The sequence below is a fragment of the Helianthus annuus genome, chromosome 11 (assembly GCF_002127325.2).
Source record: "Helianthus annuus cultivar XRQ/B chromosome 11, HanXRQr2.0-SUNRISE, whole genome shotgun sequence".
Lineage (NCBI taxonomy): Eukaryota > Viridiplantae > Streptophyta > Magnoliopsida > Asterales > Asteraceae > Helianthus > Helianthus annuus.
This window is the reverse complement of record NC_035443.2, coordinates 61,876,134-61,902,111: the sequence shown is the minus strand read 5'-3', so window position 1 is coordinate 61,902,111 and position 25,978 is coordinate 61,876,134. Positions and strand designations below refer to the sequence as shown.

The window sequence follows — 25,978 nt, the reverse complement described above, 5'->3', positions numbered from 1 at the left end:
ATGAAGACTGCCGGTGCATTTGTTAACCCGAATGGCATGACTAGAAACTCGTAGTGGCCGTAGCGAGTTCTGAATGCTGTCTTAGAGACGTCCTCATCCCGGACTCTCAGCTGATGGTAACCTGACCTCAAGTCTATCTTGGAGTAGTAGCTCGACCCTTGCAACTGGTCGAACAAGTCATCAATACGCGGCAGAGGGTAGCGGTTCTTCACTGTCACCTTGTTCAGTTCGCGGTAGTCTATGCACATCCTGAAAGTTCCATCTTTCTTCTTCACAAGCAGTACTGGAGCTCCCCAAGGCGAAGAACTAGGACGAATAAAGCCCTTATCCAAGAGCTCTTGGAGTTGCTTTGACAGTTCTTCCAGTTCAGTTGGAGCTAAACGATATGGTGCACGAGCTATAGGTGCTGCTCCTGGAGCTAGCTCGACTTGAAACTCGACCTGGCGATGAGGCGGTAGCCCAGGTAAATCTTCAGGAAACACTTGAGGAAAATCGCGTACAACTGGGATATCCTCTTTTCTTTTCTCTTTCGTTGATGCATCAGTAACTAGTGCTAAAATGGCAGTGTGACCCTTTCGTAAACATTTCTGAGCCTTCAGGAAGGAGATGATGCCAACCACAGCACCACTCTTGTCGCCTTGAACTTCGAGAGGTTCCTTACCAGAACGAGGAATACGAATGATCTTCTCCTTACATAGGATCTCTGCTTGCTGCTTAGATAACCAATCCATACCAATGACGATGTCAAAACTACCCAGAACTATAGGAATGAGGTCGATAGAGAAAGTCTGACCAGCGAGGATAAGTTTACAACCCTGAACTATGTGTGTGGCCTCTAGACTTTTACCATTAGCTAACTCTACGACATGTTTGGTGTTTAGGAGAGTTGGTGCACGTTTTAACATTTGGCTAACTTTCAAAGACACATAACTTGTATCCGCACCCGAATCAAACAATACAGTAACATAAAAGTCGTCAAGTAGAAACTTACCCATAACTACGTTGGGATTAATCCTGGCATCACCCTGCCCCAGCACAAATGCACGTCCCCTAGCTTCATTTCCGTTGTTGTTCCCACCGTTGTTGTTTCCGTTGCCTTGGTTATTATTGTTGTTGTTGTTCTGGTTTCGGTTTAACTGAGGGCAGTGTCTTTTGAAATGACCTTCAGCGCCACAATGAAAACATCCCTTGTTGCCCTGTTGCTGATTCTGTGGTGTTTGCTGCTGTTGCTGATTCTGATTCACAGGCCGCGGGCTCCTACAATCCTTGGCCTCATGACCCATCTTGAGACACATCTGGCAACGACCCTTGTTGCACTGGCCACTGTGGTGTCTGTTACAATTGTTACACCTTGGGAAGTTCCCTCGATAACCACCCTGCCTGTGACTGCCTGAAGATTGCTGACTAGGGCTCTGATAGTTGTCAGTCTTTCGCTGCTGCACCTAAGACTGAACTGAAGCTGAACCATTGCTGGAATCCCCCTCCCATTTTCTATTGTTGTCACTGGGGGTAGTAGGAGTAGCAGAAGTGGTAACGGTAGCAGTAGCGCTAATGCGCTTAGGCAGCCAGTCTTGTTCCACTGCCTGATCCGTGAGGCGATGAGCAAGGCGCTGAATATCCTAGATGTTAGCAAGGTTGGCCGATGTCACGTGGCTTTGAATTTCTGGTGCCAACCCCTTGAGATACAACTCAATGCGTCTGATAGGAGGGTCCACCATAGTTGGACACAGAACGGCCAGCTCGTTTGACCTTTTAGTGTATGCCTCAATTTCCGACCCAGTCATCTTCAAATGAAAGAACTCCACTTCTAACTTGTGGATGTCGTCACATGTGCAGTATTCCCGTTTAATCAGCTCCTTGAAATCATTCCAAGGATTGGCGTTAGCAGCTGCCAATCCTAACAGTTGGACTTGCGCGTTCCACCAAGTCAGCGCGATTCCTTCCAGTGTGCCAGTGGCGTACTTCACCCTGCGAGCCTCAGGCCATTCACACATTTCAAACACAGACTCGAGCTTTTCAAAACAGTGGAGGAGTCCCACTGCTCCCTCCGTGCCACTGAACGTGCTTGGACGACATTCCATGAAATTCTTAAAAGTGCAAACAGGTGGCGGAGCGTGTTGACCTGTTGTGTATATAAGAACAGGACAAGGTTAAACACAAGAGTTGGTTTAGGAATGTAGGATCTAAAGATCCTAGTGTGAGTTACGACTGCAGGGTATACCTCCTGCTTGTGCAGCTGCAAGTGCAGCAGCAACTTGTTCGTTGATAAGAGCCGTCAACTGGGCTTGTGTCAAGTTAATACGTCCGGCCATGATCTTCATAGCAAATATAACATATGTGAGAGAGGTTCGCGAATAGTGCGATGACAGAAGAGAGTAAGCACACAAGTGTTCTCAAGCAATAACGAATAGTAGGCAATGTAATCTAAGCATACCACGAGCAAAGTTCTATGAAATTCTAGCATGTAGGCAATAAACATAAACCTTATTACCTAGGATGTTGAGTCTTGTACGTGGAGCGAGGCGTCGTTGTGGATCGTTGAGCACTGTACTGGTTATAGTCTGGTTTTAATAAAAACGTTTTTGACTTATTAAAACCAAGTTCTCTATAACCAATGGCTCTGATACCAATCTGTCACACCCCCAAAATCCACCCGCGGAGTATTACCGCTTGGAGGCGTGACTGACCAGGATCAAGCCACCAATCATATAGAACAATGTAAATAGTAAAAGTAAATGTAATTTAACCAAACCAATCCATATGAAAGGTGTTCAAATCATAAGTATAAATACAACGTTTAGCTGAAGCATATGAGTAAAAGCCCAACATGAATAAAGTATGTAATGTAATAATGTTTAATCAAAGCATTCACGATCCTTGTCCACAACGACCGCGCCTCCCAGTGCAAGCTCCATGTATACCTAACGACCTGCAAGGCATGAAACAGAGAGTCAACAACTAGTTGAGCGAGTTCACAGTAAGTAAGTTCGTAATAGCAAGTTTGTTTCGTGACGTGTGGCTCTACTGGGCCGATAGTATGTTCTATTGGTGGGGGCTTCCCATAGTTGCATATACACTAGACTATTTGTAACCATAAGTGTTCTTCTTAACCCGAGAACAGTAGTACGTACAAGGTTTATGTAGGTTTTACGTAAGTGTCCTTCACAAACCGAGGACAGTGGTACACGGGGGTTTACGTAGGTTTTACGTAAGTGCCTGTCACAACCCGAGGCAGTAGCGAGTATAAGTTTACGTAGGTTTTACGTAAGTGTCCTTCGCAACCTGAGGACAGTGATGAGTACAAGTATACGTAGGTTTTACGTATGTATCCTTCGCATCCAAGGACGATGGTAGATAGTTTAGTAATAGTGTAAGTACAATCCCATTCCCTACCCACCGGGAATCCCATGCCTTGGTAAGAGTGTGAACTCACCTTGGTTTGCTCGGTTTGTTAGTGCTTCTAGTGTAAATAAATGATTAGGTCCGTTACACACGACCTAGGGTACATTGCACATAAACTTGATGTAAGTGTTTATATTCAATTAGGGTTTACAAGTCCTTGGTATCCAAACAACTGTGTTCCGTGTGCTAATTGTTTACCGATTGACATGCCAAAGATTGCACGGTAACATACCGTAACATACAGCAACATACAGTAAGTAGCATACAGTAACATACATACAATGGTGGCAGGATAAGTAACATACAGTAACATACATACAGTGGTGGCAGGATAAGTGTTTTTAGTTCAACATTTACTTGATTCTGTTAACAACTCAACAAACTCGGACTATATAAACATTAACAAAGCTCAGACTACACATCACTTGTAAAGTTTGAACCGTGTATAACTTATGAAGTTTGGACCTTGTATATCTTATAAAGTTCGGACAACCTTCCCCTTATAAAAACTCGGACCCCCTTAATACACTTACAAAATTCGGACCCCTTTCAAGCCTTGCCTAAAATTCGGACCTTTATATCAAGCATAAGGTCGGACATGTATTACCTATAAAATTCGGACCAACCTCCCCCTCTTAAAACTCGGACCTTGTTATTACTTTACAAAAAATTCAGACAAGCATCAAGCATAAACTCGGACAAGGCATCATGTTAAAACTCGGACCTAATATCCTTCCTTAATCAAAAATTCGGACCATTCATGATAACAAAATAATTCGGACCATATAACAAACAAAAGTCGGACCTCATGAGAAATCATCAAAACTCGGGCCAAACATCAATCATGCGAACATTCAAATGCAATGTAACAGTTACGTTTTACCATCAAGAAACCCTAATTTCATACATTGGCCAGTGCTGTAATCCAATTAACAATCAACAGTCCTAACATATCTTGCATCTCATTGTCAGGCAAGTGATTACACAACTAATCATAATCATTTCACGATAATCAGAATTGACCAATAAACACAGAATCATTATATGTAGAACTAGGGTTTTGCATGAATCACATAATCAAGGATTAACAACACGAAATCATTAAACGTTTACCTTAGATTGATTCTAGATGAAGAGAGATCAAAAGTGATGCAAGAGAACTTGTGTAGCCAAGAATGATAACCAAGAGTGATGAGAAGAATGGTTGTAGAGAGGATGAATTGAAATGCCGTATGATTGAAATTGGTGAGAATGATTAGGGTTAAGGGGTTTTGTTTTATTTTTACTATTAACACTAAACACCCTTAAGTATTATCTATTACATAATACAAGCACAAGACATACAATTTACAGTTTCATCACCAAGTTCATGTATTTGTCAAATCATTCGTGAAATAACACATAACCATGCAACAATCACAATACACTTTATCAAATCAAAACGTATACAGTTACAAAGCAAACAAATTGTGTAAGTAAGCAACTAGACAAACAGTTAACGTGCAATAAATGCGAAAGTGGAATCTCGGAAACTCGAGTTGTCACATTTTAAACTTATGTTATATTATGTTTTAGTTATAAATATCAGATGTGTTTAAGAATTTGAATATACTATACTAATGAAGCTTCATTTGGTTATCTGTAGGTTTTGATTGTTGACTATAAGTTAATATTTCCAAGTGGGATGGCGACCGGAGTTCTTATTAACAGGTTTCATAGTCAGGGAGATGACATGGAAAAGTACTTAAAAGTTCGAAAACTTTGTATTGCGCCCGTTGTAATGATATCATAATGTTTTAACTGTTTTTTCAACTGTTTTTAGGAAGCAAGTGAAGGGATTTTTAAAGTACTTTTCAGCAAGTTTTCTATGGGGATTTTTTCAAACAGGTGTTTGAAACCACTGTTTTAACCCGAAAGTGGTTTTAAAACACTGTTTTAACCTAACAGTGATTTCAAAACACTATTTTAACCCAAAACAGTGGTTTTAAAACACTGTTTTAACCTAAAACAGTGGATTGGTATAATTTTTCTTTTGTTTAATAGGGTAGCATCTCAAAGGAAACAACTGTTTTAACCCAAAAGTGGTTTCAAAACACTGTTTTAACCCAACAGTGGTTTCAAAACACTGTTTTAACCCAAAAGTGGTTTCAAAACAATGTTTTAACCCAAAACAGTGGTTTTAAAACACTATTTTAACCCAAAACAGTGGATTGGTATAATTTTTCTTTTGTTTAATAGGGTACCATCTCAAAGGAAACGGGAACAACTCAGAATCTTATACAAAAAGATCGTCATCTGCTGAAATACATAATTTTATAAATAATGCTACAAAGCGGCAAGATGAGATTGAGAAAATGAAAGATAAAGTTCTTCGAACGTATGCAAATATGGAAAACATCATGGACAGGACCAAAAGAGAGACAGATAACTCTAAAAAGTTTGCAATTCAGGTTCGATATTATCGACTATATTTTTTTTTTTTGTTAAAAACTTAGAAGTATTTTTCGTGCTCTTATTTTGATGTTTTATGCTTTTCATGGTGCAGAATTTTGCAAAGAGTTTACTGGATGTTGCAGATAATCTGGATAGAGCTTCTTCGGTTGTAAAAGAGAGTTTTGCTAAGATCGATGCATCTAAGGACACTACTGGAGCCGTTCCGCTTTTAAAAACGCTTCTTGAAGGCGTCGAGATGACCGAAAAACAGCTAGCAGAGGTAACATATTTTTTATAAATTATAATTGTGTACCCTCAAAACGAGTCTACCGAACACCTTTTGTAATTTTTATAAATGATCAGGTTTTTCTTAATTTAGAAGGTTTGTTGGTTTTCAGGTTTTCAAGAAATTTGGAGTGGAGAAATATGATCCAACAAACAAGGAGTTCGATCCACACAGGCATAATGCAGTGTTTCAAGTGCCAGATAATACCAAGGCTCCCAATACTGTTGCGGTTGTTCTCAAGGTAAAAAAAAAAACCAAAATTTTTCCTATGGTTTTAGTTGTGACCTGATGCATAGTCGTACTCGATCATGTTTTTCTTTTGGTTTTGCAGGCAGGATACACGCTCCATGATCGAATAATACGACCTGCTGAAGTTGGTGTGATCATAAAGGCGGAATAAAGTAACAGATGCTTGATCGATAGTGTTGCCTCATAGTGATACTGTTCGAGGATTTTTTTTATAACGTTTTGTCATGTTAGGACCAGGATAAACTCCGAGGGAAAAAGTACTTTAAGATTTTTTATTTACTTCATTTTTGTATCAACTGTAATAAAACATAATTACGTCAAGTCTCCCGAAACATTAGTTCGTTGTATAGAGTATAGATATCTTTTCCAACTTAGAATGTGATGCCGCGGGTTTGGTTTAAAGTTTTAATATGTCATACTTCTTTTTGTGTGATCTAATTTATATATTAATCAGATATAGTTTTTAATATAAAAAACTTTCTCAAGCCCGGAATGCAATCTCGGGTAATAACCTAGTTAGTAGAATATATAAAGAAAAATAAACATTTTATGCAAAAGGATATTATAAAACCCTTTTTTAAACATAACTTTTGTTTTAACTTTTTATCATATAAAGCATTACATACCTTTTTAATTTATCTAATTATAATTTTTGAAATAAATAATAAATATCATAAGCTAGTAAAACATATGGTGTAAAACTCGTTAATACATCTCATATAAAATATAATCAAGAAAAAGAAAATATCAAAAACAAAAAACTAAACTTTTTAGTGGTGGCGTCCACCAACATTTGCATTTACCCACGTGCGCCAAGAAGATATTTCTTTCTCTCCAGCAAAGCGTGAGACCTACAATGTCAGAGCTCATCAAATGCACACCATTAATATTTGATCTTATAGTATTCCTACCACAATAATTCACAATATTCAACTCTTTAACCGACAAGTTTGCCCTTTTTCAAGCCTGCAAAATCTAATTGAAATATGAAAAAATATTGTTATGGAATATGTCTCTTGATTTCTATAACAATCAATATATTACTTAGTATATATATCTATGCAGGTGGAGAGAATAATCAGGAGATTAGTCACCAGTTGTCGTTGACTTGGAGTGAGAAAGCAGCGGCGGAGGCGGAGGCTGTTGCGGCGATCTCTTGCTCAGGCCATGGTAGAGCTTTCCTAGAAGGTTTGATATATGACGGTCAACCTGTGTGTGAGTGCTATGATTGTTATGGAGGCCCTGATTGCTCTGAATTATCTCCTGAATGTGTTGCAGATGCTGACAGGTGATTTCTTTCTTTCTCTTGACTTTGTTGTTAAGAGTTAGGGTGCAATGGTCCAGAAAGAGTTAAGGGTTGTTTCGCAACTTCTGAAAGGGGCCGGTAACTGTTGAACCAGTAATGTTAACCATTCAGAAGCAAATGTCTTAACCATTCACACATCTGCTTGCGAAACAAACAGTCCGAACCATTAAGTACTGAACCAACAAGAGGTCTAGAGCTGAAACAAACTTCCCCTTAGTAGGTTTAGGGTCTTGACAGTTCATGTTAGTTTGTTCGAAAGGCTAAGTTGGATCGATTTGTTTGGTCCTATTTGTTATGACAAATGAATTATTCTAGAACTGTTCAAACCTATGAGTCATGATGCTTGGTTCAAGAGTCATGATGGTTCAAATGGTGGTTACTTGCGACATGTTGTGATTATCATGAACCATCACCTAATCCCTAGTATATATAAGCGACCATGGCAACAAATAACATACAATCGCAGTTAGTGACAAGTGGCCGGTGATTGAGTCGATCTGCATCAACAATTTAGTTACTTGTTGTAACGTCACGAAAACGAAACCATTTGTTCAAAACTTCCTTTCTCGTATATATCAGAATTCTAAACAATCATATATATTAGAATCCGAACATGAATTTTAGGGTGTAAATACGCAATATACATATAACATTATTTTTATTCTTAAAAATGTGACTTATATGCATTTTGCAGTGGGGATCCTCTATTCCTTGAGCCATTTTGGATGCAAAATGTAGCCGATAGTTCAATCCTCATACCAGGGTGGCATCGTATGAGTTATCGATACGATGACTACACTATGATGTCAACAGAGCTCGAATATTACATTCGCAAACTACATTCTATTGTCGGGAATGCAATCACTGAAGGACGATACATGGTCTTTGGTGTCGGGTCATCCCAACTTCTAACCGCAGCACTTTATGCTCTTTCCTCTGAAAACTCTTCTTCACCATCCAACGTCCTCGCTACCATACCGTATTATCCGGTAACAAGTCTTAAAATCTACAGAAATATTTACTCTCATTTGATTTTTTTTTTTAACTAGATTTGTTGTTTTTGTTGGGGATCTATAGATGTATAAAGGCCAAACCGTGTTATTTAACTCCGAGAATTTTGAGTTTGGAGGAGACACAAACTCATGGCGATCAAATAATTCAACAAATAACATGGATGTGGTTGAATTTGTAACCTCACCAAACAATCCAGATGGGGAGTTGAAGAAATCGGTTCTCGGAGGGAAGACGATACATGATCATGCCTACTTTTGGCCACATTTTACACCGATCCCGGGCCCTTCAGACCATGATCTCATGATCTTCACTCTTTCGAAGCTCAGTGGTCACGCCGGTGTACGTTTTGGGTATGTATTCAAGTGTTTACAAAGTTCTTGCATATTTTTACTTAAAAATAAGTGAACATATTTATATGTTAATTATAGGTGGGCGATTATAAAAGATAAAGATGTATATGAGAAGGTTCTAAATTATATCTCAGTGGCTGATATGGGGATCTCAAAGGACACTCAACTAAGAGTTTTAAAGCTTCTAAAAGTAGTAACTGAAAAAGATGGAAAACCGTTATTTGAATTTGCTTACAACAAAATGAAGGATCGTTGGGATAGGTTGACTTCTATCTTTTCAAAGTCAACAAGATTTTCAATCCAGAAAAGGCATCCACTACATTGCAATTTCTATAATGAAACTAGACTACCATCTCCAGGTAAAATATAATTTCATGTTTCAAAATTGTTAGATAGTTATTTTTAAACATCAAACACTCCCTTTTTATACTAGTGCTATACGCCATAGTTTACTATACAATAATTGCAGCTTATGCATGGGTAAAATGTGAAAGAGAAGAAGACGATGATTGTGGTGCAGTGCTAGAAGCATCAAAAATCGTAGGTCGTAGTGGAAGCTCGTTTAGCGCCAAAAATCGTTATACGCGACTTAGTCTCATAAAGAGCCAAGATGACTTTGAAATGCTTATGCAACGACTCACCGAGCTAGTGTCTCTTGAAAATGGTAGCGTTGAAACAATGTGAAAAGCCCAAATGAATCCTTGTTTCAAAAATAAATAAATAAATAAATGGTTATATCTATTATCCTATTATATAAGCTTGTTGGAATTGTTTAGGTAATCATGATCTAGTTGCCTACTTGTGTGTAAATGTAATTGAAAAAGAAATAGATTTTGATTCATTCGGATGTGCAAAGCTTAACATTTGTGTAAAATATTTGTTTTTATAGTTTCGATCAATATAAAACACGTGAAGATATCCTTTTGGGTGTATCTCTTTTGGTTGCTATAAGAACCGAGCCGATACGGTGTTGATACTTTAACGAATCGAGTTGATGCGAACCGTAAGCCCGCCGCAAAACACGGGAATCCTACTATTTACATATAAAACATCAAGAATATACAATGCACACAAAACACACATCATATGTAAAAATCAAAAATCTAACTTGAATCATACAATACCATGATTTCACATACTGAAGCACACAACCCCACTATTTATATTTATGAACAAGTTCTTTCACTGAGGGTATGATGATCAAGAGTAAAATGTGTGAGTTTATGATATTTTTGCCACTTTAGTAAAAAAAATGAATTTTTTTATATTTGGGTATCTGAGTTTTTATTTTTGTTGGCATTTTCATCCAATTGATAAGCTGAGTTACAATTTTCTGTTAACTTCACTCATTTTTATCATTTTTCTCATTTAATTAAAATATATTATGGCATAAAATGACTATCATACCCTTCGTTTAAACAAGGAAAACGTCAAAAAGGGGATAAGTTAACAGAAAATTCTAACCCAACTTGCCAATTGGATGAAAATGACAACAAAAATAAAACCTCAGGTACCCCAGATACAAAAAGTTTCATTTTTAGACTGAAGCGAGAAAAGTAGCATAAACTCAGGGACCATTTTATCATTTTACTCCATAATCAATTTTAAACTTCCTTATATGTCATTAACCTATCTTTAAGATATTCATAATAGAGAAGAAACACATTACCACCCAACCATGTTCTTCAGAATACAACACATCTATATCGGCATTTAAACATCCCTTTAGATATTTTAGAAAAAAAAAAGTTAGATTGCTATAATCTGAACCCACCCCCAAAAACCTAAACCCCCCTCCTCCCCCCCCCCCCCTCACACACACACACTCAAAAATCTAATCCTAATCCTAAACCTCCAAAAAAAACTAACCCTAAAAACTAAACTAAACTCAAAAAGCTAATTTTAAGCATGTAATGCACATGTGTAGTACACATATAATGCACATGTGCAGTACAAGTTTTTTTTTTAATTTATATATAAAAAATAGCGATTTTTAATAAAAAATTGTAAAAAAAATTGGTATGTTTTTTTAGCTTTTTTTAGGCTTTTTAGTTAGTTTTCTAGTTTTCTTATCTAGATGTAGTTTTCTCATGATTGAATAAGAGAATGAAATGAACAGTAAACTATAATAATAAAATATTATATACCGTTTTTTTTATAGTTTTACTATCTTAATATTATAATAATTGTTATCTCCTGTACTTTTTAACTCTGATAAGCTTGGTGTTAACCGGTACTTGTATCGAAAATACCGGTTCGTCATCGGCACATTTGCTCATCCCTGGTACAAAAAACGCCAAAAGTCGGTACCGGATTGAGTTTGATAATCTTTTAGTTCGAGAAATTTGGTACTGCTACCCAGTACCATTTGCTCATCCCTGTTCACGGGTTCCGTACGAACACCAACGGTATCGTACAACTTTTTTTTAGTTTCAGAGGTAGGGATGAGCTCGGTGCGAACTGATACCGAATCGGTATTGGTACCGAAAATATCGGTTACGATATCGGTATATGAAGGTAAAAACTTATAGCGAACCGGTACCAGGAACGCCAAATGTCAGTACCAAACTGGTACTTAGGATCTTTCAGTTCAGGAAATTCGGTAATGGTACCCATTACTATTTGCACATCTCTGACTACGGGCTTCTACCGAACAACATCATTACCACACAACTTTTTTAGTTGATTTTCTTTCAGTTATTTTTTAGTGTTTTTTTCTACATTTTCTTTTTATTCTTGTTAGCGATTCCGTGTGAAACCCGCTCGTAGTGATTTCAAGCATATATAAACACAGAGTAAATAACAAAAGAAGTTGACGGTTTTTACAACCCTATCAGAGGAACGAAGTAGCTTGTCTAGAGGGAGAGGGTAGCTTATTCTGGCCTATCAACGTGTTTACAACAACGTATCCACCTATTTAACCTTTTTAGATAGGCAGATTATACATGAGTTATACTTATCGAAATTAAGATTAATTTTTTTTGAAACGATTACTTGAATTATGGACTAAACATGAAAAAACATATTTACAAAAATGTGACACTCTGAAAGTGCGACTATGTGACCAAACTTTGCTTTCGTTTTGGGCCACCACAAGACCTAATTAGTGTCAAGCTCAAAACAAGAGCCATCCATCCAGAAAGCCCAAGTTAAAGATTTTATCAAAAGGCTGAAGCCCGAAAGGGCGTTATTGTTAATGCACTTTGGGTGATAAGTGCATGCCTTCGAGTTGTTAGGGTCTTTATTGTACATGTCTTGAAACTTAGTCCAAGGTTTATCCTTGGACAATTTGTCCAAGTTTTTTCTTGAAACTTATTCCAAGGTTTATCCTTGGACAATTTGTCCAAGTTTTTGTCTAGACTCTTGTCAGGGGTTTGTGCTTAGGCAAAAGTCCGAGTTTTTGTGTAGATTGTTTTGTCAGGGCTTCTAGTATGTCTTGGAGTCCGTGGTTTATCTTGTATGGTCTTTGGGCCCTTATCTCCGAACAATGTGTTGTCCGGAGTTTGTCTTGTATATATACCTTTATGTGGAATAGACAAGACGGCGATTCTTTATGAAATTCTGTGCACCTTTCTAATCCTAATTATTGTGTGTGTGTTTTGTCTGGCGGCTACTGTGTGTGACGTCATTCATCTTCCTCATCAAGAATACTCCGTGTATTCTTGATTTCTCTCACAAATCTTTGCATTCTAGTTTTTCATCTACAGTGGTTGATCATCAGGTGGATTCCGCACACCTGTTGGTTGCATTAGATGAGTGAGATCTTGGATTAGGAGGCCTTACAAGTGGTATCAGAGCCGTGTGCTCATACTACTGTAGGTGTTTCTTAGTTTGAAGGTTTTTGTGAGAAAAGTTCAAACTTTGATAGGGTTTAGTGAGTGTTTATTGAGTTTTTGTGATTTATTCTTGATTCCTCATTCATTTCTAGTGATTTGGTGATGGATTTTGAGTAGTTTAGTGATTTTTAGTGTTGATCTTCATCTGGGTTTTACAGAGGTTTTGGTTTTTCTTCATACAGTGTGTTGAAGGTTGGAAAAGATTCCTAGTTTGATCTTTGGAAGCATTATCGGCATTTTAAGTTTTGTGTTTGCGTTTCCGGGGTATTGAAGTCACACTGGGGAGATAGTCTGACGACTGTTGACCGGATATTCGACACTGTGGATTACTCGGACAATCTGATCTCTCCTAATGAGGGTGATGGATTGGACTTGAGGTTTTCAGATACTGGTAAGCAGAAGTCTGATGCTAAGGTGCGGCAGCAGGATGCTGAGCCGCCGAAGTCTCCTGCTGGTGAGAAGGGTAGCGGCTCGTCTGCTGGTGGTGCGGGTTATGATGGGCCTCCAATTCAGCCTGGGGAGTCTGAATTGGAGTATTACTACCGCACTTACACGCAGGGTCGCAGTACCGTGTATCAACGACCCCCCTGGACTGTTATGCAGGGGGATGATATTTCTAATGACCCTTCTGCCTGCAAAGAGATTTTGGGTGGTCTGGGCACCCCTTTTGAAGTGGAACGTGCCCGTGTTGCACCCCTGGAGCTGCGCATAAACCAGCTTTCAACAATGTTGATAGGATCTTCCATTGTGGCGAATGTCATTTTGGAAGATTACAAGGTGTTGGGCCGCCGCGAGGAAGAGGCTGCTCGCATGTGGGCTGAAGCGGAGAAGTTGGTCCAGGCTGCCCGTGCGGGTGCGGAGCAGCTTGAGAAGGACAAGGCTGCTTTTGAGAAGCAGAAGCAGACTTCTAAATGGGCTGCCACTGCCCAGCTGAAACAGGTGCGTACCCTTGCTAAGCTTCTTGCTGATGAGCGCAAGAGTTGGAATGAAAAAATGTCCAGTGAGCGCAAGAAGTGGAATGAATCTTGGGCTAAGCAGAATGACATTCTGTTTCATGCTCGGCAGGAGTTAACGAACGCCAAGGCAGCGAACGTTGCCTTGGGTAAAGAGAAAGCTGCAGCGGAGGCCATTGCTGTGAAAGCGCAGCAGGCGAAGGCCGAGGCCCTAAAGGCGCTTGAGGAGGCTAGGGAAGCCGGGGCGCGTGCTGCAAAGGCCCTTGAAGAGGCCGCAGAGAAGGAGAGCCGTTCTTCTAGGGCTCTTAAAGAGGCGCATGCGGAGCGCATTCGTTTGGATAAGGTTGTTCCCAGCCTTCAGGTATGTTTCGTTACCTCTGTTGTATATTTCCTTTATTGTTTTGAAAATATTTATCGAGTGAACTGTTTGCTGTTTTTGTAACAGGCTGAGGTTCAGGCCCGGGAGGTCGCGGTTACAGACCTTACTGCCCGCGTCTCTGTTGCGGAGGAGCGGGCTGATGCCGCTGTTGAGGCCAAGGATGACTTGGTGTCCTCTTTTAACCAGCTGGAGGCTGACCGTGAGTGGTTGCGGGCTCACGGTATCGCGCGTGTAAGTATCCCTTTTCTTTAGATTTGCTTGGACTAATATCCGAGACTTATGATCCTTGTGTTGCAGATTGTTGAGGCTATTATGAATGCCCCTGAGACCGCGGCTGGTTTGAATCTGGTCAGGGATCGCGCGCGTGATGCTGGCTTTAAAGCTGGGTATAACCGCTGCATTGGGCATATCAATGTATTATCCGCAGGCGGTTATACTGATAAGCGATCCGGGTTCCAAGGTGTGGACACCGAATCGCTTCTTAAGGCGGCCGAAGCCTCCTTTTATAATACGTCCCTTGCCTGTGTAGAGGAACTGGACGATTGTTTGGATGCTGCGGACTATGTTAACCGCTTGCGGATGCTTTATCCGGATGCGGAAGAGGAAGAACCCGCTGGTGGTGCCGGAGGAGATGCGGGAACCAGCGGTACAAAATAGGGTTTAGGTTGGCTAGTGTGCCTCCTTTTTGTGTTCCTCTTGTATAGAATAGGAACTTTATGTAAATTCATTAAGCATCATGTGGGTGCTTGAATTTTTTGAATACAAAGTTTCTTTGTTCAGTTTGTACAAGTGTTTTTAATTCTTGCATGTCTGAACGTATGTATGCGTAACTTTACCCATTTATGAACGGGGTCAAGTATACTCCATACTTTTGTTGTATGAGTACGCGTCAATTCTGGTATTTACCGCGTTAGGGTTTTTAGAATTGTGTAAGCTTTGTAAAAGCTTATATATCCGGAACTCTACCCATTTGTGAATGGGGTCAAGTGTACTCCATACCTTTGTCGTATGAGTCCGCGTCAATTCCATTGTTTGCCTTTTTGGGCTCAGTAATTGTGTTAAGTATTATCAAAAACTTGTTTATCCGGCCGGATAAATGTGCAAGTCTTTTTGCCTTCTGCTGGCCTATTACAATATTTATGTGTGGGTACCACTTTGCATAGGTATCGCGAATGAAGATTTTGCCAATCTGTTTTTGGGATACCGCAAAGTGGAACACGCATTTGTAATAGTAGATAATGTACAAAATTGCTTATTTATTTATTTGCAAATAGCCTGCGGCCCGATAGGTTACATAGAGAAATGTAAGAACATGGCTTACATACAACAGCGTCGAAGCTGTTGAGCATTCCATGTTCGTGCGATAGGTTCGCCTTCTAGCGTTTGTAATCTGTACGCGCCTTTCCCTAAGACATCTTTGATGAGGTAGGGTCCTTCCCACTTGGGGGCAAGTTTGCCTGGGCGCTCGGCATTAGATGCCTCATTGTCGCGTAGGACGTAGTCTCCTGGGTTGAAAGTACAAACGTGAACGCGCGCGTTGTAGTACTTTTCAAGTTTGGATTTATATTTGGCCTCATTGATGGCAGCGTTTTCGCGCCTTTCTTTCAAGAGGTCCAAATCGATCCTGCGTTCCATGTTGTCTAGTTTTTCAATAGCCAACATTCTAGGAGAGGGGAGACCCACTTCTGCGGGGATCACCGCTTCTGAACCGTAGACTAGGCTGAAGGGCGTTTCCCCATTGCTTGTTTTTGGGCTTGTACGGTGAGCCCATAAGATGCTTGGGAGTTCATCGACCCAGCCACGCCTGGCCGTTCCCAACCGCGCCTTGATCCCTTCGACTAGGCTTTTATTGATACTCTCAACTTGGCCGTTCCCTTGCGGGTGTGCGACTGATGAGAATATGTGATCAATATGTAGTTCTTTTAGCCATTTTTGGAATTCGTCGGCAGCGAAGTTGGTGCCGTTATCGGTGACAATGCACATTGGTAAACCGAAACGGGAGATGATGTGTTCCCAAATGAACTTCCTCGTTATCATAGCAGTGGTTGAGGCGAGTGGTTTCGCTTCTACCCATTTTGTGAAGTAATCAACCGCTACTATGATAAATTTAACCGCACCCGGAGCGTCGGGGAATGGTCCCACCACGTCAATTGCCCATTTCTGAAAGGGCCATGTGGTTGTGACGGGGACTAAGTTGTTCTTTGGCCGCAAGGTTTTTGGAGCATGACGTTGACAGTCGATGCACTTGCGCAACTCTTTGACGGCGTCCAGGTGCATGCCGGGCCAGTAATACCCGGCATTCATGATTTTGGCCACTACCATGCGTGGTCCAGCATGTATGCCACATATGCCCTCGTGTATCTCTCGGATGAGGTATGTGGCATCCTGGGGGTTGACGCATCGTAGTAATGGCCCTAGGTATGATTTGCGGTACAAGATACCGTCTCCCATTTGATAATGGCACGCTTTGTATTGGAGCTTGCGTGCCTCTGATTTGCTTTCGGGAGTCACACCGGATTGTAGATATGCGATAATAGGTGTCATCCATGATGTTGAACCGTATTGAATGACGTTGACTTGGCGCAGGGGTACCGAAGGATTTTGCAGGATTTCGATGCGTATCTCCTTTGCCAAGTGTTGGAAGCTGGTAGATGCAAGTTTTGATAGTGCATCTGCGGACTTGTTTTCGCTTCGATTAATATGGCGAATATTGAACGAAGCGAATTTGGATTTTAGTTGCAGGGCTTGCTCGAGGTAGAGGATCATGATATCCCCTTTTGCGGCATAGTCGCCGCGTACTTGGCCTGCAACTAACAAAGAGTCGACGTGTGCTTCCAGATGTTGCACGCCGATTTTGATTGCTAAACGTAGCCCCGCTAACAGGGCCTCATATTCTGCCTCGTTGTTTGTGCTTTTGAATTCGAGGCGGATTGCATATGTAAGCTCTTGGCCGTCGGGGCTGACGAGTCGCAGACCTGCACCCGCACCTTCGTCGTTGGAGGCACCATCTGTGAATAGTGCCCATGTCTCGGAGGAGGATGGCGTTGGTGCAGGAGTTTGTGCTTCTTCGCATTCTTGGATGCGATTCACCGGTACTTCGGCGGCGAAATCAGCTAAGATCTGGCCTTTAATAGCGGGGCGCGGTTTATAGTGTATCGTGTGTGCGCCCAGCTCGATTGCCCATTTTGCTAATCTCCCAGAGATGTCGGGTTTGGATAGGATCGGGCCGATCCTGTAATTGGTTAGCACTGTGATGACGTGGTTTACGAAGTAGCGTCGCAACCGTCTTGAAGCGTGCACTAATGCTAGCACCAATTTTTCCATTATTGAGTATCTCGTCTCTGGGTCGTTTAGCATCTTGCTGATGTAATAGATGGGTGTTTGAACCCCCTTTCGCTCCACTATTAATACCGCACCCACCGCGTTATCCGCGGCGGATAGGTATAATATGAGTGGCTCATATTTGCGTGGTGCGGTTAGAGTTGGGAGTTGTATCAAACACTCCTTCATTTCCCGAAAAGCCTGTTCAGCCTCTGCGGTCCACTGGAATTGTTCTTTCTTTGAACAGCTCCGCAGGGTCTTGATGAACGGATAAGACTTAGCTGCGTGGTTGGCTAAGAATCTGTTAAGTGCCGCTAGCCTGCCGGCTAGCCGTTGCATATCCTTCATCGATGAAGGCGATGGCATGCGCTCGATCGCCTGGACTTTCTCCGGGTTTACCTTGAATCCATCTTTAGTGACGATGAACTCAAGGAATTTGCCTTCTTCCATTCCAAACAAGCATTTTCCTGGATTGAGCTTTATGTTAACGCTGCGCAGAGTTTGGAATGTTCTTTCAATATCTGTGAGCATGGTATCCTCTTCCATGCTCATGACGACCAGGTCGTCCATGTAGATTTCGACACTTTTGCTTATTTGGCCGCGGAAAGTGTCGTTCATCAACTTTTGGTAGGTTGAGCCCGCGTTGCGCAACCCAAACGGCATTTTTGTGTAGCAGTAATTTCCGGTGGGAGTCCGGAATGCCGTTTTGTCTTCATCCTCGATTGCCATTTGTACTTGATGGTACCCTTTGTAGCAATCGAGGAAACACTTCCACCTGAATGGTGCGAGATTATCGACTTTTTCGTCGATTTCTGGAAGCGCGTAACAATCCTTGGGGCAGGTTTTGTTAAGGTCTTTGTAATCGACGCACATGCGCCAGCCCCCGAACGGTTTTTCTACCATGACTGGGTTGGATAACCACGTCTGGTATTTGACTTCCCGCAGGATGCCTGCGGAGAGCAGTTCTTCGATCTGATCTTGCATCGCCTGATTTTTAGCTGACCCAAGGTGGCGTTGGCCTTGGATCACTGGCTTAATACCTGGCAAGGTATTCAAGTGATGTTACGCAATATCACGTGGGACCCCGGTCATGTCCGCGGGTGTCCACGCGAAGATGTCCTGGTTCCTGAAGAGAAGTTGCTTCAGTTGCGCTTTTGTGGTCGGGGATAAGGCGTGACCCAATGTGACCTTTTGTTCTGGGTATCTCGCGTTGAGAACCCATTTTTCTGGTTGGTCGTTGGGAGTGGGCCTTGCGACCTTGGTCGGACGTACTTCGTCCGACATCATGACGTCCCTGCGGGCATAGATTATCGCGACCCCCGATTCGGTTGGGAAACCAACCGCAGAGTGGGGGACGGACGTAATCATATTGAAATCTCCTTGGGATTCTCTCCCGAGGAGTACGTCATATCTGGAGGTGTGAGGTAAAACCATGAAGTTTACCTCTTCTGTCCTTGTGCGGTTTCCGCTGGAAAGACGCACAGGGAAAGTAATCTGGCCTAGGGGAAAGACAGTTTCCCCTGCGAACCCGGTTAACGGGTAATCTAGCGCTTGCAACCGATCTTTGTCCTCCTGGTCGAACTGGTTGAAGCATTGTTCGTAGATTATATCAGATGTACTGCCCGGGTCGATGAATAGACGCTCGGTGCAGTAGTGTGCCAGTTGGCCTGAAATGACGACGGCGCGCCTATCGCGCGGTCCGCCTCGGACTTTTGGAAAGACGACTTGCTCGTCTTTCCAGTCACATTCCGGCCTTCTCGCCGCTTTGCGCGGCCTGCCCTTGCCTCCGTGGATCATGTGGGTGGAAGCCACGTGCATGGTTCTCTTCCCGGAGGAGGTACCTTCGCCATGAGGGGTAATGCGCTTGGTGGGTTTTTGCCCACCTGGCAAAAGGTGTTGCAGTTTCCCCTCCTTTAAGGCGTGCTCAATCTCCAGTCGGAGACTGATGCAGTTGTTGGTGGTGTGGCCCGAGTCCTTGTCGTACTCACAGTAGAGTGTGAGGTCCTGATTTTTCTTGGACTTCATTGGTTGGGCCGGTCGCAAGAACTGTGGGTCCGCAAGGAGGACCTCACTTGGCGACATGGTGATCTCGGTCCAGTTGCGGTCCCGAGAATCTTTTTTTGACGCCCGACTGTCTCGGGCGGGGTTGTAGTTCTTTGGGTCAAATGTGTTGGTTCGCGGGAAATACGGTTTGGAAATATCGCGATTTCCAACGTCCCGGTTGCGTTTATTGTTACGCTTGGACCCTTGGTGGGATGTTTCGGCTTGGGGCTTTGCCTTCGTCACATGCGGTTCAAGTGACCGCTGTGTCTGGGCGTATGTCTTGACCGCGGTCATGACATCTTCCCATTTTTTGGGCAAGCCCTCCTTGCCAGAGATGGTCATGATCATCTCTCTGTCTTTGACGGCCCGGATGAAGTGGTTTCGTGCCATCTGGTCTGGCACGTCACCTATCTCCAGGCACTCTTTATTATATCGGATGACGAATGCTTCGAGCGATTCGTCGTCCCTTCGCCAGATGTTCATGACGTCCAACGAATCTCGTTCGTGGCGTCGCTGCTGGCTAAAATGGGCGAGGAACTTGCTACGCAAGTCCTCGAATGAATCCAGTGATTCCACTGGCAAAGAATCGAACCATGCCCTGGCCAGGCCCGTAAGGGTCTGGGGGGAAAAATTACACCAAGTGGGTTCATCCCACTGGCCGTTGATGCCCGCGCCCATGAAGATGTTCATGTGGTCGTCCGGGTCGGTCGAACCACTTTATTTCCCAACGTTGAATGGGAACTTTGTCGTGGTGACATGGGCGTTGGCAATCCGCGTGCCGAACTTGTAATTTTCGGCCGCTGCCTTTGGCCTGTATGGATCGTTCGCAGGGCGCTTTGCCGCCCTAAGGTATGTGTTGCGGGGGTGACTGGGAGGAACATAGTTGCGTCCTCCCGGTCTGCTGCTGGTGTCATGCGAATCACCGCGGTAGCTATGGTCGTCAGGGTCGGTATGACCGTACCCTTCGGTGCATGGTTGTGGGCCCAATCGGCTCTGAATGCCTGGGCCGCGTCGGGAGGTTGATCGCCTCCTGTCCTCGCCATGGGGGCCAAGGCGGGTATGCACCGGTCCTCTGGTATGGGACCCGTATGAGGAATCATCCTCGTTGAGGGTGTGGACCGAGCAGTAAGACGATCCCCGTTCTTCACGTCGGCTTCTTGAAGCCGGGCGTGAATGTATCCTGCCGTCGTATTGTAAAATACGCTCAACAGGGGTGTGCGGTGCTGGGGGAAGCCCAGCTCGTATATTCGCTTCAGTACAAGCGCGGTTGTATGCTGCGGTCAGCATGGCTGCCTGCTGCTCGTACCAGGTATGAACGGTCATGCCTGGTGGGATCACAGATGGGAACTGTGATAAGTCATGTCCAAACATAAAGGAGGGGCTCCTTTGTGTGGACGTGCCGATGTGTCCGGTTGGGAGGTCGAGGCATTGACCCCTACCGGGGGTGGGATTGGAGGATTTTGGTTATCCGCAGTGTTGTTTTGGTGATCAGTCATGATCGTGAGAAAGGAAAAATGATGGTTTAGAAAATGCTAAGAGTAGCGGTGGGCGCCAATGATGAAACAATGGTTAACCGGGCAGGGTTAACACACTGGTCTCGTCAAGAAGGGTTAATCCCTTCCTCTCGAGGATCGCTGGCTGGATCACCGGTGGTTGATCTCCTGCACAAGGAAACAAGCCGTGACTCGTAACAAGGAGGATGGGTGGGGGGTGCTCCTTGTTACCACTCTCCGGCGTGAGAATCAGTAGTTTGCTTGGGAAGCAAAGTAAGATAGTAGTAGTAGTGAGAGAGTTGTGAAGAGATACCTCAAACCTGGTTTGGGGTTGGTATTTATAGCCGAGGAGTGAAGGAGGATGATGATGGATGGACTGACGACGTGCTGCACCTTTGCAGGTGTGTCAGGCTTGTCGGTTGTGGAGGTTACGCCATGTCAGTCCATTGCTTACGTAGCTCTGACAGGTAACTGCCATTGGTGCCACTTGCACTGTGGTGTCAGTCCCACTTGTTTGAGTACATAGGATGCGGTGCAAGCCGCATCGCTACGTGCGGTAACATCTGAAGTTACCGCGTCTCCTACTTGTGATCAAGGAATACGCGAGATGCGGTGCTAGCCGCATCGTCGTCCGCGGAGACTATTTGCCTGCATCCCTTGTCGTGACGAAAATGCCCATATGGTGCGGTGTCAGCCGCACCGTTACGTTCATCTTCTTTTATGCCTAAGGTAAGGCTTTCTTGTATTGATAGAAGTGTTCACTGGATGCGGTGCGGTGCCGCATCGCTGTGAATACTTCCGTTTTCGTACACCAGATGTGATGCTCTGTCGCATCACTCTACCGTTCTCATATTCCATGTAAGTCCTCCTTCGTTACTAGATAGATTGGATTCAACCCTTGTGCCGACGCGTTCCCGCATGGGCACCAGTAGGTTGTTAGCTAGTGGGGGTTTTGATAAGGGTAATGGTCACTCGCGGTCGATGCTGACGCGAGATCTGGGACCATACCCCTTCAATATCCTTTTGGGTGTATCTCTTTTGGTTGCTATAAGAACCGAGCAGATACAGTGTTGATACTTTAACGAATCGAGTTGATGCCGACCGTAAGCCCGCCGCGAAACGCGGGAATCCTACTATTTACATATAAAACATCAAGAATATACAATGCACACAAAACACACATCATATGTAAAAATCTAACTTGAATCATACAATACCATGATTTCACATACTGAAGCACACAACCCCACTATTTATATTTATGAACAAGTTCTTTCACTGAGGGTATGATGATCAAGAGTAAAATGTGTGAGTTTATGATATTTTTGCCACTTTAGTAAAAAAAATGAAAATTTTTTATATTTTGGTATCTGAGTTTTTATTTTTGTTGGCATTTTCATTCAATTGACAAGCTGAGTTAGAATTTTCTGTTAACTTCTCTCATTTTTATCATTTTTCTCATTTAATTAAAATATATTATGGCATAAAATGACTATCATACCCTTCGTTTAAATAAGGAAAACGTCAAAAAGGGGATAAGTTAACAGAAAATTCTAACCCAATTTGCCAATTGGATGAAAATGACAACAAAAATAAAACCTCAGGTACCCAGATACAAAAAGTTTCATTTTTAGACTAAAACGAGAAAAGTAGCATAAACTCAGGGACCATTTTATCATTTTACTCCATAATCAATTTTAAACTTCCTTAAAATATGTCATTAACCTATCTTTAAAATACTCATAATATAGAAGAAACACATTACCACCCACCATGTCCTTCAAAATACAACACATCTATATCGGCATTTAAACATCCCTTTAGATATTTTAGAAAAAAAAAATTAGATTGCTATAATTTGAACCCACCCCCAAAAACCTAAACCCCCCTCCCCCTCCCCCCCCCCCCACACACACACACACACTGAAAAATCTGATCCTAATCCTAAACCTCCAAAAAAACTAACCCTAAAAGCTAAACTAAACTCAAAAAGTTAATTTTAAGCATGTAATACACATGTGTAGTACACATATAATGCACATGTGTAGTACATGTTTTTTTTTTTCAAAATTTTTTTATATATATAAAATAGCGATTTTTTTTTATAAAAAATTGTAAAAAAAATTGGTATGTTTTTTTAGCTTTTTTTAGGCTTTTTTAGTTAGTTTTCTAGTTTTCTTATCTAGATGTAGTTTTCTCATGATTCAATAAGAGAATGAAATGAACACTAAACTATAATAATAAAATATTATATACAGTTTTTTTATAGTTTTTGTGACAACCCTCACAATTCCATGTATCCGTACGATTTATTAATGATAATTAAAGTGCTTGATAACTGTGCTGAATCACTTAACTGCTTTATGATTTCTGTGTTATACTTACACGTACTTGTTAACATACTAGTCTTGTGCTGAAAAGTTACTAAATAATCATGTGTGCCTTCCTAAGTGTTGAGAATTGAAAATGTTACAAAAATATACATATAGGACACCAAACGGAATAACTTAGCACGTTAACGAACCGGTATCAAATCGAACAACCGGACATTACCCGGAACACCAAAATAATGCTAGAAGCATTGTTTTTATTTTTCTAAGCTAGTTAGGGTCCCCGAACACCCTAACACACAATATATTGCATAGCACACATAAACCACTAACTATTCCACTTACCTTCTAACTAGATTAGTTAACCACCATTGCTACCCAACTAAACCAACCCCCCCCCCAAACCGGTTGAGAAGTGGGTCACACCCACTTGATTTCCTTGATTTATTTATGAGGTTTGTAGTGTACTTTAGGGGACACTAAGACCACTAGGTAATAACATGTTGGAAGACTTCTATTTAAACCACAAGTCCATCACCATTCATCATCCGCTAACTCAAACAACACACTCACTCTCTCCTCTCTTCTTGATCTCGGCCGCCCCCTAGTAGCACCACCACCACCATCACTTGATCATTTACAAGCATTCTAAGGCCATACATAGGTGATAGAAGGCATACAACGAAGCTCGGTGTGTTCGGAAGTTGAAGGACCTCTCTTATATTCTTTTATCCACCACTTTTCTTCACTTGAACTCTCCTAGCTTTGAGCTAGTGGTAAGTCTCTTAGATCTACTCATTTTACATTCTATGGAGGTGGTTAAACTATGAAACATAATGGTAAATGTGAAGAACATCAAGAACACTAAAGAACATAAAGTTAAAACTTAAACATAAGCTCTAAATATAAAGAAATAATGTTGTTTAAGTGTTGAAATAATTGTTGATTATTGTTGGTTTGTAGAAATGATGTTGGTCATCATGTAATCTTGCTAAATCATGATTAAAAACATGATCTAGCAAGATGAGAAAGTAAGAATGATGTAGGATGATGGAATCATCCACACATAAACTATGAACTTGGATGAATGGGTGATTTCTTGAAAAATAAAGAACAAAGTAGGTTATAATCATGTAGATCTAAAGATCCATGAGTGGTTTTTCAAAAGAACCAAGTTAAAAATATGAGTTTCACTAAAACTTGGATCTTACATAAACTAATCACATTCTTGGTAAATAAACAAGTGTAGAAACACTTGTGTAATAAGAAAGGTTCACAAAGAAATTTTTTTAGAAAATATGGTGGAAGTTGTAAACACTTAAAGTCTTTAAAAATAAAGTTTTTTAAAGAACTAATCACATTTTAAAAGGTAACAAGACTTACTAAGTATGCTAGTAAGTTACTACATATTTTTATAAATTTTCAAGTTCATAAGTTTATAGTTTGTGCTTGTTTTTGACAAGTTTGGTAAATAGAGATTGTATGTTGATGATTGAGAATTGTTTGAATGAATATTTGAAAAGAAAATGATATGCTAATAAGCATGGACCCCTCCATTTACAAAGGAAACTCTGGCGAAATTTTTCTAAAAATCCGACACTTAGAAAATATTCTTCTAACAAGTGTTTACGAATATATTTTTAAGTTTGTTTTCAAAATGAACTTCGCCAAAAGTTTTGTTACAAAATACAAAGTATCGGAGGTTGACTTTTACAAGTAAAATAGATAAATATATATTTAGAATATATATTTATATTAGAACACTTGTGTGGATACTTGTTTATTTTGTAAGATAGTTATATTATTTTAGGGAAAAATAATGTAACTTAACAGTGCAACTTGACATTCGAATTGTGTGGTATGTGATAAAAGTAATGAGTAGATAAACCATACGTGTTGTGCATGAGAAATTGTTATCTGTACTTTACTAGGACGTGCTTGAATTGTTGATTATTAGAGTAACTAATCTAACCGAGCAAACCGAGGTGAGTTCACACTTTCTACCAAGCATGGGATTCTCGGTGGTTTGGGAATGGGTTAAAGAACTAAAACGAAACCTACATATCCTCCTTGGGTAGGATATGTACCACCATCCTCCATAGGTAGGATGCCAATATTAATCATGCGTATTCTCCTTGGGTAGAATACGTACGTTCGTCCTCCTTGGGTAGGACAACAACCTTAAAACTTACTAGACAAAACTCTATCATGAAGTCCCTCATTTTATATCGACTTAATCGCCGAGGCCAATGGCGAGTGGGTCATTAGTTAATAGCGCAATTAGGTTTAACAACCTCACACCGTGCCAGTCGGACGGGCGTGTACTAATGGACTATGGCACGTCGGTGATGATAGACACCGACGCTAGGGCACAAGTAATTTTCATTAGTAGTCGATACGATAAACGAGTCTGGTAGTTTAAATAATGGGGTAGCCCCCACGGTCGGAGTGTCGGGCTGGATAGCCAGGGAAGGTGGACATGGGATGGTTAACTAATAAACGTTTTCGAACTATGGGGTAACCCCCACGGCTGGATAGCGGATTAAGATTAAACTACGTTTTTGGAAACAACTCTAAAATGGA

General features: G+C 41.6%; 2 protein-coding genes across 2 annotated transcripts; both read left to right on the top strand.

Moving 5' to 3' along the window:
* Window positions 1–5,086: 5,086 nt before the first annotated feature.
* Window positions 5,087–6,533, top strand: LOC110900685 (grpE protein homolog 2, mitochondrial). Its single transcript, XM_022147557.2, has 6 exons — window positions 5,087–5,142; window positions 5,225–5,289; window positions 5,641–5,852; window positions 5,948–6,115; window positions 6,234–6,362; window positions 6,453–6,533. The coding sequence occupies exons 1-6, from the start codon at window positions 5,087–5,089 to the stop codon at window positions 6,519–6,521; spliced, it is 699 nt and encodes a 232-aa protein (XP_022003249.1). The 3' UTR covers window positions 6,522–6,533.
* A 742-nt stretch (window positions 6,534–7,275) lies between these two features.
* Window positions 7,276–9,887, top strand: LOC110897672 (tryptophan aminotransferase-related protein 3). Its single transcript, XM_022144409.2, has 5 exons — window positions 7,276–7,658; window positions 8,371–8,665; window positions 8,754–9,040; window positions 9,119–9,399; window positions 9,510–9,887. The coding sequence occupies exons 1-5, from the start codon at window positions 7,357–7,359 to the stop codon at window positions 9,722–9,724; spliced, it is 1,380 nt and encodes a 459-aa protein (XP_022000101.1). The 5' UTR covers window positions 7,276–7,356; the 3' UTR covers window positions 9,725–9,887.
* The last annotated feature ends 16,091 nt before the right edge of the window (window positions 9,888–25,978 follow it).

Coding starts and splice junctions, on each gene's coding strand:
- LOC110900685 (XM_022147557.2), top strand. CDS start 5,087: ATGGCGACCGGAGTTCTTATTAACAGGTTTCATAGTCAGGGAGATGAC. Junction 5,853..5,947: donor CTAAAAAGTTTGCAATTCAG/GTTCGATATTAT, acceptor TTCATGGTGCAG/AATTTTGCAAAGAGTTTACT. Junction 6,116..6,233: donor CCGAAAAACAGCTAGCAGAG/GTAACATATTTT, acceptor GTTGGTTTTCAG/GTTTTCAAGAAATTTGGAGT.
- LOC110897672 (XM_022144409.2), top strand. CDS start 7,357: ATGAAAAAATATTGTTATGGAATATGTCTCTTGATTTCTATAACAATC. Junction 7,659..8,370: donor TGTGTTGCAGATGCTGACAG/GTGATTTCTTTC, acceptor TGCATTTTGCAG/TGGGGATCCTCTATTCCTTG. Junction 8,666..8,753: donor CTACCATACCGTATTATCCG/GTAACAAGTCTT, acceptor GGGGATCTATAG/ATGTATAAAGGCCAAACCGT.